Source organism: Adelges cooleyi, unplaced genomic scaffold (assembly GCF_023614345.1).
Source record: "Adelges cooleyi isolate 19-005CV unplaced genomic scaffold, UGA_ACOO_1.1 ACOO_flye_CR_arks_rails_tigmint_CR_PRNA_21, whole genome shotgun sequence".
Taxonomy (NCBI): Eukaryota; Metazoa; Arthropoda; class Insecta; order Hemiptera; family Adelgidae; genus Adelges; species Adelges cooleyi.
In genome coordinates this window covers 3,961,617-3,977,172 of record NW_026095871.1, presented here as the reverse complement: position 1 = coordinate 3,977,172, position 15,556 = coordinate 3,961,617, and the positions used below count along the sequence as shown (strand labels likewise).

General features: G+C 39.9%; 1 protein-coding gene across 5 annotated transcripts in view; it reads left to right on the top strand.

Annotated features, from left to right (window-relative positions):
* The first annotated feature begins 925 nt into the window (after nt 1-925).
* Nucleotides 926-15,556, top strand: part of LOC126834528 (protein grainyhead-like) — a 90,022-nt gene continuing 75,391 nt past the window's right edge. For 2 of the 5 annotated variants that reach the window (XM_050566515.1, XM_050566514.1), the window contains exons 1-2: nt 926-1,231; nt 12,035-12,776. In XM_050566515.1, coding sequence (XP_050422472.1) covers nt 12,232-12,776 — 545 coding nt within the window. In that variant the 5' untranslated portion in view covers nt 926-1,231; nt 12,035-12,231. The remainder of the gene's footprint in view (nt 1,232-12,034; nt 12,777-15,556) is intronic. The other 3 variants (XM_050566513.1, XM_050566512.1, XM_050566516.1) reach the window with 2 other exon arrangements.

Below are 15,556 nucleotides of genomic sequence, written 5' to 3'. Positions count from 1 at the left end.
ATCTTTTTCGAATAATGAATTCTAGGATTTTTTTTCCTACTTCTTGTTTAGGTTGTTCAGTCTTCCAGAAATGATATTCCAATTCTATTGCCTTCTTACACTTTTTTTCCGTTTCCTATTATCTTTATAATATCTATGCCATATTTTCGGTCCAGTTCCTTGTAAGTTTGTGAGATAAAGACCTCTCTCTCGCTCAGTCCGTTTATTTACAGGTTTAGATAAGAATACATAAAGAAAAACAAAATGTATATTAGTGGTTATGTTTAGTGCCGCGTTACGTAACGATTAACGTTTACGTTTGTATTTTAAGCTAAAAAAAAATGTATACATCTAATAAATAGTTGTTTATTTCTATTACAACAACAGCAGGAACGTCGAATACAAGGAATACTCAACAGGCTTTTAGTTGTGCGCCGCCGCCGCCGCCGCGGTTTCGGTATGCGGTCACCCTATAGCCTATCTCGCGTGTACCTATATTACCTGCCTACGTTTGCGGCGAGGAATCCGACGTAGTCCGCAGAGGCAAACGCGCACCTCGGCCCTCGGGGCATCGCGGGTCCTGCGCCGCCGATACACCTTCTACCGCACCATCCCCACCGCACCGCAGTCGCCACCCCCACCATTACTCGTCGACGGACCGCAGCAGCCGAGTCCGCACCGCCGTCGACGGACGGACGGCCGGCCGGCCGGCTAACCGCGTAGGAGTGTCCGAACGTGTGCGCGCGCGAGAGAGAGAGAGAGAGACGCCGACGAAGGATACGGACGTCGAACAAAGAAGGTAGATGTAACCGCCGCCGCCATCGCAGTACACCGAGACAGAGAGCGCGGCGGCGCACAACACACTCACACACACACACACATGGCGCGCATATACACAACACACACACACACAAGAAAGCTAAAGACGGTGCGCGCGCGCGCGATTCCTAAATAAGAATCCGACCAGTGCCATACGGACGTAGAATGCACCACACGTATAATACGGCCGCCGCTGCCTGTTGCTCCGTAGCCGTATGAACGAACGTTGTATTTTATAAAGTTACAGTATTTTTTTTTTCAAAGTATAATATTCGTCACGACCTCCGTTGGCCGTTGGATCGTTTCGGTATTGTTTCGTTTGTCGATATTTGATCTAGCTACCGGTTTTCAAGACGGACGTGTATGCGCACGCGGACCGGCCGACTAATACTATTGGACCTGTACGAGAGGGGAGAAGCAAGCGAAAAAACTGGTATTGTTAATTACTACTTTACGCTTAACATGTTTGCTTTAATTTGCAAGACGGAAATTAACACTGCGCGACGCGGTCGCACGCGTGCGACTGATAAGACGAATGCATTTTGACCGGTGCGAACGCGACGACGACTGACGGATAGGCGGGCAGACAGACCGAAGAAACCTGTTGTTCGGCGCGGTCGTTTCCGACGGAACCTGCTGGGGAGGACGGCCCTGCCGGTGATATTACGCTCGATAACGGCGGCACACGAAAAACAGGTTCTGGCCGGCCGGCCGTGCGCGCGCGGTGGCTTTTGCGAAGGGGTCGCACGTGGCCGAAAATCCGGACCGGATCCGGAACCGCGGCGTGAACGGTAGCGGGGACGACACACCTGTTGGGACGACTCCCTCCGGCCCTCGGCTCGCTCTAGTATGGGTTTAATATTTATATATACACTATAACCGGCATTTACTACACGGCTATGCCGGTCAACAGCCGTAGATCTATTATACCGCGGGACGGATAGTGTACACGAAAAGTGAACGTTCAGCGATACGCGATAGGGTTAATCTCCACGTCGTCGAGCTCGATAACCGGACTAGACTTATACTGGTACTACTACCTTAGGAGGGGTGGACATGCCTATGTCTGTCGGTCGTAGGACAACGATTTTTGAGAATCCCTGCGGTCGATTTGGAAAATGCGAATATGCCAAAAAAAATAATAAAAATGCACGGACGGCGTTGTTGTTGGCTCCACTGGGTATGCCAGTTGTTGGCTCGAGATACTTCCGACACCGCGGCGGTGACCTTGAGCCTGTCGTGTGCGTGTGTGCACGAGCACAATGCACCATTAACTTCTCCCGTACCTACTATTACTATAACTACCCGGCGGCCGTTTTTGTTTTCATCCCGAGCCAAATTCACTGGAAGTCGTCACACGAAACTGCCAATGACCATTAAAATTTGGCACTCCTTTTTTTTAATTTTCGTGGGGGGTGATTTCGTTGCAGTATGATGTTCGGACGTTTTGTTGTACACAAACAAATAACAATAGTTGACAATATTATGTTTTTAAACGTCCGACCAGCGTTTATCATCAAACCGAAGCCAAAGGCAACGGGCCGCGGTCGGTTAGGTGTGCTCGAAATAACCACTATCACATAAAGGTGATCGAGTCCGGTATATTATTTTAGTCCCGCACTTGTCTCGACAATAATAAAACTCGTTAAATCTATTTTCGATGAAACTTCAAAGCCTCCGTTACAGTTATCATTATTATGTTTATCAACAAATCCGACAATCGACCCGCACCATGTGTAGATTGTCATATTATTGCGATTACCATTTACCTATGTGTGTGTACATACATGCGTGTATTGTGTGTACTCGGCCAAAGCCCGTCACGGTCCGCGTTCAGTTCCGCCTATATAGTAGCACACGGGTAAATAATTAGCACTTTCTTAGCATAGACGCGTAGTGTGTATAATAATAATAATTGCATGTGTATTTTTGTAATTAAGAACATTTTCATATCCGTCGACAGCACCGAAACAATAACAACACTAAACCAAACGGCGGGTACCTTGTGTATATTCTTCTTATCGGCGCTATTCTTATCCTTCCAAAATCCACTTCCGCCCCGTCCGAGCTATTATTTTTCCTTGGACGATTTGCCATTGCAGCGGTGTCGACCGTTTAGCAACTTGCCCCGATCAAAATATTATAATAATATGTACATATTTCTGGCGAACGCGCGTTCTCTTTTATCGACTAGACGTTTATTCGGTTTGGCAGTTCGTGTCGTACAATCAACAGCGGCACACACAATGTGTTTTATGCGTGTACACCGCATTCATATATCTATATTGTCTATTATTGTGTATTAATCACACGAAACGTCGCTCGCGGTACTTTCACTCGTCTGTGTGTAATTGTCGTGTTTCTTCGGTTGTAGGTATAGTTTGTGCGCGTCAATAGGCTTGTGTCGTGTATAGTATAGTATAGTATAGTGCGTGCGGATCATCCGCCGGCTTGTAACAGGTGCAACAATAATATTTTATTTACTAATAACGGTTCGTATCTAGTCGATAATAGCCGCCTGCGTGTCGTTCCATGCCGAAATTGGCGGTACCAAAATAATTGTCCAGCATTCGTTTTCTTACTTGCAACACGTTGAGCGCGACAACCCAGCCTCCTTGGCTCTGTCGAGGACTTAAATTGTCCCAAAATGAAGCTCCTCGAGCGTTCAAAAAATTGTTTTCTGTTGGTATTATGATGAACTGATGCGGTAAACCGTGATTGGCGTTCATTAAATTTATTTATGCATTTTCAGCACTACCTAAATACCTATTAATAATAACTCGACTAGCAAGAGTGTACGAGGGACACGGTTAACAAGTGTTGTCAACAGAACATTTTTCTATGTGTATTATTTTTACAATTTTTCGACAATAATTATTGTTGGTAAACAAACGAAAATAACGGTTTCGGTTTTGATCGCTGTCATAGATTCGGTTATTGGTCTATTTAAGAAGGATAGTCACGGGTTTGCAGTGATAACGGAATGAGGTCCATTATAATAATATGCCGGTGAATTTTCAACAAGGCAAAAATCAAATCATTACCGTTTTTGAACCGTCCAATATATATATCAAGTATCGGCTGTATGACGTTATCTGTTGTGGGTTTCACTCTCGACGCGGTAATCGACGTTTTTATATTTTACAAAAACCGATTGGAGACTTAACGACGATGACGATCCACACGGCCGTAATACCCGTAATGAATGAAATGGTCACGTTAATACGTCTTGTGTGTGTGTACACGCAATGGGAATTCAAACAACGGGCGGCTTTTAAAAATTACATCCAATATGTTTTAAATAAGCGATTAGAGTTAATAGGAGAGCACGCATTATTAAATGCGTTCTAATGGCCGGCCGCGAGTAAACGTTAACTACCGCACGGATAATAATAGGTAACGTGAAAGCGAATTTTTCGACGTTTTAAGGACGCCGCGCATTTACCAATCTATGTAATATTTATACCATAAAAAAAAAAAAGAAAAATTTGAAAATAGATAATCTATATTGGGTAATTGTATTTAATTTATTCTGTTAACCATCATATAGTTAATTACTGCTGCGCTTGAACGAACAAAGGGGGCGGTCCTATATGCTTCAATGGTTCCATAAATATCATCAGTTTAATTATTAATTGATACATTTACTTAATAATATAAGAGCGCTCCTATTATTGTTTAATGTTATTCAACAAATAACTCTGCCGGTGCACTGTCAATATATTTCTACAGCGGTGTCCGGGTTTATCTTGGCCTCGATCGGCTCTTAAAATATCTATAACTCAACGTCTAGTGGTAAAATGGATTATGCTTTTTTCTTTCTATTCTGTTGTCCGTCGAGAGCTAAAATGAATCTGGACGTGTTACGTCAAGTTGTTGTTGATGTGTGTAGGTATATAGTCAGAAGACCGCAAGAGGTTAACCATTAAAACCGAACGATGATGAGTCGTCAATAGATGTGGCGTAGAGACTTGAACGCCATGCGAATCGGCGACGGCTTAATGCACTCGGTTATAAATTTTAATATTATAAACGCCAAATGAAAATCTACCGAATGGATTTGTTAGTTTTTTTGCGCTGTTCACGCTGTTACATTAGTGTTATCAGGCCCCGGTCACTGATAAAAAATACTGATATATTTATATATATATATATATATATATATATATATATATATATATATATATATATAATAAACTAGATTGCTAACATGTGAAGTGTACGTCATGCCGTCAATAGAGATAATTTAAGTTACCATTTTCCGTCACCTTTGTGGGAATTGGAACCATATCATATGAAAATATGATTACAAAAATTTAAAGCCAAGTGGACAACACAGAATCACAGATATATATATATATATATTATTTTATGCTCACGTAAATTCCACAAATATGGCGAACGTCGACGTCCATTCGTATAGTTAGCAATCTAGTTTATTTTACATATATACATGTGAACAAAAATAAACATGGGGAATATACTTTTCACACAAAAACGAAGCGGCCATATTCAATCATCATCTTCCATCATCGATTGTTTATCATTTTTGTTAATGGCCGTGTATATAATATTTATAATTTATTATGGCTATAGCAGGTTTAGAACATGGCCGCTACGCTTTTGTTTACATTGAAACTGTCCTTTCTGATTTCATTTATTCTGTGGTGTTATCGTCAACTTGTAGACTAGATTTATGTCAAACATAACGATAACCAAGAACCTAGGTTTATTTTCGAGGTACCAGTACACAAAGCCTATATTTTTTATTAAACGCCGATATTCGCTGTGTTTTTTCCATCATCTGTCGAGTGACGTCGGATTGCGTTTTCCACAGCCTCAATCTATCAATAACTAAAACATATGGTACGTACCGACTCGAGTATGAGTAAGGGCAAGTCGATGATTTTCATGGATCACGGTAGGAAAGAAATGACTTGTGTAATTTTAAATCTCTAGTATCATTGTCTCTATCTCTATTTTTTTATCTCTCTCTCTCGACGAGCCGCGTCCATCAGTTGTAACAGGTCGGTGGCGGCTACGGTGGTATTATTATAATCTCTATGGGCTATAGAGCAACCGTCTGCGGGGACCGTTCGCCTTTGTATAACATACAATATACTTGTGCGACGTTAACCCTCCGGCCGACGTTTTACAGATCCATTTTTTTGATTTTTATTGTTGTATTTTCGCGCCCATTCTTGCCGGCGAGTAATCTTCTTCTAGTAAATTAAAAAAAAAAAAAAATACTTTCGATTTTGTCGTACAAACCTATTTAGCGGAAACGCTGTATTGATTAATGCTGTTTTTTAAAAAAATAATAATAATTTTTTTTGGCGCCTAGGATAATGACATAAAAAAATTAATAGTTTTTTTAGCGCCCGTCATGCCGGCTAAACTTGGTTATTGTGTTTATCTCGTTTCCACGTGTGTGTATACTGGAAGTAAACAATGAGCGGCCGCGTATAAACAACAACAACAACAACGACGACTAAGTATAATATTATCGCGTCGCGTTTAGAATCTATATAATTATAATAATTATGATCGAATTTTTTTTTTCACGTGTAACGCTGCGTTTTGCGTGATTTCGTTGTGATAATAATTACGATGCTTTTTGAGGAAAACTCTTCTTGGAGACGTGCAAATCCACCGGGGGGGGGGGAAACGCACTTAACCGCGTTGTTTTCGACCCCCGTCTGGCAGCCGATTGACCGCCGCACAATGGCACACCTGTGTGTGTGTGTGTATGTATGTACCTATGTGTTGGTCGGTGAGCGCACGTTTCAATAATGGATCCGACCGGGTAAGGAGGCGGCGGGGTCATAAACTTGGCAACGCGTACACCGTCTTGTAGTCTTATATATCGTGTACTCCATCTACCTGTGCGGTGTGCCGTGCTCGTAAGGCCGCTGTGTCTTGTGTGTCTTCTTGGTGGTTGTGCTGGTGGCGGACCGATAATATTACATTATGTGCGTGGAACAATATAATACGATCTCACAACACAACGCAGCGCGCGCTTAAGCTGATAATATTTTTATTACCTATACACACCCCCCCCCCCCACAGGCGTTTAATATAGGGTGCGAGTATACGGTGGAAAAACTACCGCAGACCGCTGCTCAGTTAAGTTACCGGAGAAATGTTTATATTATGTATTTACGGATCTGACCGTGACTATAACGGGTAACAACGTATACACTTCTGTACATCCCGGTTTAGTAGTTTGTAGTATAATAATTGGGGATTTGCCCAACCTAGACGGCGTGTATCGCTGATTTCAAGAGTCCCGTCAGAGTTGGGTTCTATTGGATATGTTTTTTTATAGACACAATGTACAACTCACTTAAAAAGGAATAATTTATAACACATACAGAGAAGTTATTCTATTTCTTTAAATGACAGCGGTTTATAAGCATTCAAGAAGAGGGAGAGTATGTTTTTTAAAAAAAAGTCGTTACCGCACGTGCATTCTCTTCGTGTCCCAAAAAGTCAAAGATTTTCGAAAGGGGAAATTTTAACGGAATTTTGGATAGACTAAGCTATTTGCACCACCGATCTCATAAGTATCTAGAAATTAAATGTAATCGAATAAAATTGGCATGGCTTTCGGAGTGGCGCTTGGGGCACTAAGTTTTTGGTTACTTATATAAATACATTAAGGAGGTATATATTACATCAAAATTGGTCGCGCCCATTGATTCATTAATTGATTATCCGTCAAAAACTGTATAATACCATTGCGTTATTTTTTTAAAAATTATATTGCAGCTATGAATTAAGTCCCCGGTATACGGTTACAAAGGTGGAAGCAATTTGATTATGAAATATTTTCCGCACTACATACAAATCGCCAAGTAATTTTTATTTCTCGTCGTCGTTGTCATCGTCCATCCGTAGTGGCTTTTATCGTTTACAATATATTATTAATAAATATACTTAATATTATTATTTCCTCTACACACGCGCTTATAATCCGTTCGGTCGGCGACGGCAGTTATGGTAATAATCTTCGGATTCCTTTCGTGCGGGCCATTAAATTTACATATTATTGTCGGGTGCTCGGGCCGTTTCTCCTCCTATGTGCTTTTTCGCGTCCCGTAGGCAGCCTCGGCTACCGACCAGGATAACCGCGTACAGACGGTCCAGCATCGCCGGATACATTATATTATTATTATCACCGGCAGCCAACACCACCACCACCACCGCAGCAGCAGCCTCCGCTGGACCGTTACATTAAATGCCATCGGCCTTGGCCCGAGCCCGGTCCCCACCTCATGGCTTGTTAGTGCCGGCTTATATAATATATATGGTGTATAAGTATATAATACTAATAACGCTTGCTACCACGGGCATTATTATTATTTTATTTATTTTTATAAAATGTCATCGCGGTCGCCAGTGTCTGGTCGGCCGGGTGGCGACGGCTTATTTCTTTTTCGGCGGAAAACCGACGGTTATTTTTTTTTTATTTTCACTCCTTCTATACGTCTAATTATTATACATATTACGTATACGGGACGGAGGAGTCGTAGGACAAAACCTCCAATTTGATTGCTCTCCCGTGTACGGCATCTCGGACTTGTCCGTTTTTAATGCGCACCTGTTGCCGGCTCCCTCGCAGCGCCGTCATGGGTACATTAACAGTGTACAGGGTGATGATGATGATGATGATGATTAGTATAAAATCAATTATAGCCAAACACTACGGCGGAATTAAACGTTACAATTTTTTTTTCGATTACACGCTGTATGTTAAAAAATATCGCGTGTACCTACTTAACGTGAACTTTCCTAATATCATCGTGCTCGGTGGGAAACTACGTCGTTGTATCCCGAATATGCACGCGACCGTTATAGATGAGTTCGGTTTGGGTTTTAGATTAAAGTTGATTTTTATTTTCCAATGCATTATGCAAATCAGTATATTATAATGTATCGGCATTTGGACATAGGCCGCACACGTTACACCACAGTTATTTTGCTTCTTTTTTTTTTTCACACGCGATACAGTGATATATTTTAGTTTGTCGTGTGACTTTTCCCATGTAATATATTATATATATATTTTTTAAATCAAACTCCAAACAGATAAAAAACGATTTCTCAACGGCAAACTAATGTTTTAGAATCGACTAAAAACTCAATAATATTTTAATATTATGCATTTTCGCCGCTTCACGGGCGCAAACCGTGTATCCGAGTGTGTGCACATCATAGTTGAATGCACTTTTGTACAGGCCGACTATAAAAAGGTCAACGGCTATCATCGAGTCATTGCTGAGAGTACTCATCCTTGTCACGAGTCCATGCTAGGCGAGTCCTATTCGAGTTACAAACGGGAATGTGGCAAACTTTTGCGACTGGCAACTAACTGCGAAAAGAAAAGTTATTTCAGGCTTAGATATTTTTTATTATTATTCTCGGTGTGCCCTATGCTGTAAAACGTTATTAAATCCGTGGACGACTAGGAGGAACAGTGCCGCGTTTGTTCGGTAAATCTCATTGTGTCTGCACTTAACGCGTTTTTACGATGACACGACGGTCGCCGAATAATTTCCATCGTTTTTTTTTTTATTACCTCGGGTCGTGCACATAGGGTTTGTTGTCTCTATGGCGGTAATTTAATGGGAGGCGAAGAAAAAAAGTGTTTCGAATTATGTAATAAGCATGAGGGAGTAGAAAATACACTGCCAGTCGCGTTGGCGCCTATCACGGTTTTTTGGTACTGTCACGGTCTGACGCGCAATCCAGATGTTCAACCAGAACAATAATAATGAAAATCTACCGCTGTCCAATACACAATAATTATTATGTAGTCAAACGAATAAGATTAAAGCCCAATTCGATCACTATACTCCAACAACTGTTGGCTGTTCGTATTGTTGTCATTGGAAAACGTATTTACCAGAAGTAACAATATTTCATACAAAATATATTATACCTAAATAATATTATAATGAGCGCTTAAACTTGTTGTTCGGCTATACACAATAATTTATATTGGAAAGTATATCCTGTGTTACGCCTCCCACTTATAATATAACAGTATTATTTATTTGCGCAAATCAACAACTGTTACGTTCAACGTTCCATTGCTTCTCACAAGTGTAAAACTATACCTACAATATATTATGTATGTTGAGGCGTTTAATGACTTCAAATAAAATATGAGCTAAAAATAATCAGCCTAAGAATCTGAAACCGCTTCCATTTGTTTTTATAATACACATTACTTAAAAAACGTGTTGTATGACGTAAACAAATTATTCCTAAACCTCAACGAATCGTTTCTAAATTTTTTTTTTTTAAGAAGAACCTCAGTTGTTCTGTCACTTTAAACACTGAATAGCAATTTGAAATAAATAATTTAAAAATAAACAATTTAAATATATTTTTTTTAACAGTTAATTTATTAGCTGCTGTATAATGAATATTATTATTTTAAAGAGAACGTTGAATATAAATTATGACTCTAATATTATAATATTTGGGTGTACGCTCCAAAGATTGTCAATTAACAGTGTGGTTGTATTCTTGCACTAGGTATATATTTAGCTTACACTATGTATTTTTTTTTTTGCGTGGTTACATCATAACAGTCATCTTGAGGGTCTATGCGGCTTCCTATTTTTGAGGCTTAAAGACCCTCAATCAGACAGTGTAATCACCTCGACATTGATGCGTCCAAGTCTATCATAATAATCATCTCACTTTAAGCGTGTGCAAATTGCGTGAGCGGTTTTATTTTCGTTATTATTATTACTATTATTATATACTTCATGCGGCCGGAGTGTAAGTGTATGGTTTGTGAGATTTAACATGTCGTAAAAACATAAAATTATATATTTTACAATTAGCTATAGCCTGCCGAAGTGTGTGTTATGAAAATAAATCTACAACAGTTGAAACGATCATAATATCATGCTACTTTATTAAGTCGACATCTGCACGTTTTTACTATCTTGGTGTTTTCCTTCTTTTTTGTTTTTGCCAAAATGTTACATTTTTATTGCGGTATAAATTAATTTACGACAAATATATATATATATAATATTTACTTCCGACGGTGGCGGATGCGCGAGAAAAAAATACTACCAGTGTGCAAGATAACAATATAATATTATATTGTAATGTATTAGTTATGTTTAAAAAAAATCAAATCAAATGCAATTATTATTGTTAGTATAGGAATAGTTGTAGTTAGTACCGGAACCGGCGCTAGTAAAACAAAGACAGAAATGTCTGATAAGATTTCTATTTGAAATCACTTAGAAAACTATGCTCGGTTGCCGATGTCCTACGATGTATCTACCGTGAATAAAATCAAAACGAATCGCTGTATTGGCTTTATATCACATATATATATATATATATATATATATATACGCCGCGGTTCGTTCCTTTTATGGCATTTATCTCCGAGTACTGAGCGATCAAGATTTATTGCCAAAGGACACGAGCAAAAAAAATATATATGTATATATATATATATAATACACATACCTTATCGATAACCTATAATGATAATGAAAGATTTATATATCAAAAAAGAAATCGGTACCATTTCAGCTGCGTTTCGCTTTGAAGCTAAAAAAAATGTACCTATTTGTAAAGTTTTTGCCTTTTTTTACTGTTGATTTTTCAAAGACAACAAGTTAGACAGATTCAGAATAATTGGAATCTACGTCTGATACGACGTGGTATGTTAAACTAGTAGCGGAAGTAAATTATCGTGGAGCAGTTTATAATGTAAATATTACATGTATGCGGAATATTAATGTTTTAAATACTTAACATGTAAATTTATAATTTTCCCAGATATATAGTCTGTTTTAAATGAATAGCTATAATATGTAAAATATATAAAATTAATATGACATATGTATAAATATCAAAACCTAGTTTTTTATATTAATTTCTGAGACTTACTATTGCTACAAGCTGTATGCGACCTGTATATGATTCAAATACATAACTCAAATGATAAATAATTAATTTCGTACAGTTAATTGATAGCTAATCACATATGAACATTAGTTTTCTAAATTCGTCGACAAATCGATACTGTTAGCTACTTTATGTCACATTACAAATGTCTAACGCTTTATAAATGGCTTCGTTAGTTTTCGGCTTTCAAGTTCGCAGCGGGGCTTACAATAGCTATTATATTATATAAATATATATAGCTTTCTTATCTTTGATTTGTTTTGACAATTTGCATTTGTGCTTACAGGCGAAATGTGTAGTCGAAACTTCGAAGCGGGAGGAAGCTGGTAAAGCAGCGTAGCAGTAGCCGGAAGATACCATTTTAACGGCTATTCCCACACAGAAGCCGTGACGAATCGCATTCGAACAATAGAAACGCGTGCCGCGCCGTGCAGGCTATTCATCTGACACATATATTATATTGTACGTGTACACACATAGAGCATGTCATCTTCGGTGGACGGACAACAACAACAACAACAGCAGCAGCTGACCGGTTCGCCGGTGGCAGTGACTGGGTGCCAAGACATGCCGTCGCCGACCGGTATGGCGGCGGCGCCCGGCGCTCTGCCGTCTCCTCATCCGCAGGCCGTGATGTCGCCCAACGCCGTGCAGGACTTGCCGCCGCAGAGCTCGTCGCCCGTCATGTTGGCCACCATGCAGCCGGTCAGCGTGGACGAATTCTCCGAGGCCAACGAAGACTATCAACAGCAGCACCACCACCACCAGGAAGATCCCCTTGACCAGAAGACGCTGATCTACATATCGGATACGGATCCGCAGCAGACGATCATCTACGATCCACAGAATCCGGGATCGCTGCCGCCCGGCCTAACCCTGCAGCAGGACACGGCCAACGGGTCGGCAGTGTCCGTGCTGGTCCACCAGGGTCAGGCCGGACAACAGTACCTGGGAGCGCCGGGCACCACAGTGTTGGTCATGCAGGAGCTGGTCGACGACATGGGCCACATACTGCAGCAGAACGTCAGGTGAGAGCCCGTAACAAATAACACGTTGAATAGTCTCGTGCGAGAAGGCATGTAAGTCCATCGAGACATATTTTAAAAGGAATGTAAAAACTTGGCTAGCACTTGGGTTGCCGAGATACCAGACGCGGCTGGCCTAACGCTCCCTCGCTAAGGTCCTTTCTACTTTCCACAACCAAGAAATGACTAAAACAATGAAAATGCTCGAAAATAGACTTTTATCCACTTCTTGCACGAGACCATACACATAGTATAAAAAAAAATATCCGGCGCGCGCGGTCTTCGCGAGGTCAACGAACGTCGATCCGAACCGACGTCTCTATATACATTATACAAATGTATATATGTATATAAAAATATGATATCCAACGTGTGTGTGTATGTTGTGTAAAGGTTGAACCGCCGCGTACACGTAACAATATTATTGTATATGTGGGATCCATATGCACGGAGAGCGCATCAATCACTATATGTAGCTCCAACGCTGCAAAGCTCTAACGTGTATTATTGGCCCCCTCCCTCCCTTTTTACACTCTCCTCCGACCCTGCTGGCCCGTTCGAAGCTCAACCAATCCGTTCGGACGCGCACGAACACAAAAGATCTTTCGAGATACACACACAGACTTATCTTTAAACATTATAATATGTCTTTTAGCCCTCTCGCCCGCGTGTACACTTCGGTATAATATAATATTACATTGTATTAATATACAAATACACGTGCGTACAATATATGTATATAAATAATTATTATTATATTTCGTATGTGCGCGATATGATGTATTTATTATTTTCCCATGACACACGAACGGGGCAGTTCAAATTTATATGTTATTATGAGTGTACACATACATGCACATGTGTTTTTTTTCTTTGTAAGAAGAATGAATATTAAAGGATAATCATGCCCAAGGACGCGAGCACGCGCGCTGTCCTATAAGAAAGTTTATCGTTATACACAACACGCACGCACTATGCTCTCGGTCGGCCAAGCGGCGGCGGCGGCGGCAACAATAATATTATACTATAATAGTAGATATAGTAGTAAATAATAATAAATAACAATAATGACGACGGACCTCGTGTTATTGTAACGTGTGTGCTTGTGCTAGAGCGTGTATTAAGAGCATACGAATATTATAATATTGTATTTTATTGTATTATTATCATTATGAACTGTCTCATACTGTTAGTGTGAATGATGGGCGATGGCTATTAATGATTTTCCCCCCTTAATTATTCCATATTCCAATATGTTGTTATATTTTAACATCACAGGTGTGTCGGCAAACGATAAACCAATTTAGACTTTGTGACACCATAGGAATTATGCAAAACTTGTATTTATAGGCTACTTGTAAGTTATAAAGTAACAGCCGTAAGGAAATTATATATATTGGATAAAAGCACTGCAAGGCTTATGAAAGCTTCTAATTTGAAAAAAGTGGCAACAATCTATGTTGTGTACCACATGTCTACAGCTGGTATGGTTGTGTTGAAAAACCACTAATGAATATCGCCTGAGGTATAATTTACGGTAGAAATCAGGGACAGACAGCATATGTGTAAAGGTGAAGTGAACTCCACTCGATAGTTTGAAAAACGCATTTCTTAATATAAATATGTATGTATGTAAGTATAACGGCGGTGGCTAATTACACGAGACATACACGTACAATGTATGAAACGAACGAAGCGAAAACACCTCGAGTATAGTTTTGAAATAATTATCAATCGAAATCAACGGTTTTTTATGCATGCGCGTACCGTATCCGGTGTGGGATAACGATACTGGGAGTCTGTGTGAAATGTTAATCAGATTTATTTAATCGTGACCGCATAATTCGATATTGATAAGAACGTGGGCGCGGCGTCGTCCACGCGATAGGTACACACTTGACAGAGTTTGCATAGTAAAAGCCCCTCCTCGCCCAATTAACAATCTTTTCAACGCAAAACATTAGCGATTTGTCATTATTGTGCCTGACATTATACATACATGCATATTTTTTTGTATAAATACACCTTTTATAACCGACTCTAAGCTGTAGTTTATACACCATAATATTACCATTTTATATTGATTAAACATATTTAATGGATATATATCTCATGTCATACACATATAGGCTCGCAATACCTGAATAAATTACTGTGTGCCATGTGGCGCTTTTTTTTTTATAAATTTTCCTCGATCGTTTCATCTATTTGGGTTGGGTTTACTTGTTTTTTTTAACGCACGATCAATGCCTATCCGGGATAAACGGTTTCATCCGCATCTATAATAGATAATTTCAAATCGCGGTTTACACCAGTGGTCTATGCATACACACTGTAAACTATACATTCATCACCGCCTAGTGCTTGTAGTTTTTGAAGGTTTTTGTTGTCGATGTTCGCAGCGTACGAATAGTGTACGAATAGAGATGCGAACTGCATTAAACGCTTCGCGGTTCTATTTTTGTACTACAATTACGCCGAAAACTTTTTAATAACAATGTCCGTTGTAATTGGCGTCGACCTCAATTTGTTCGGCCAAAATACAGGAACGTCATTGATCCTTCGGTAGGCGTTTTTATAACCCTAGCAGCTAGCAAGGTCGCTTATAATCGGTCCTAGTGCGTCGGAGGAATCCCCTCCACACGCACCGCGTGTGTTTCTATCCCACAGATCCAAGCGGCGGACGGATTTTCAGAAACTATAAAATTATTCGACAAGGACCGTGTCATGATATCATAGTTAATTTGTTATTATTACAACAATGACTGTACATCAAAATTCAG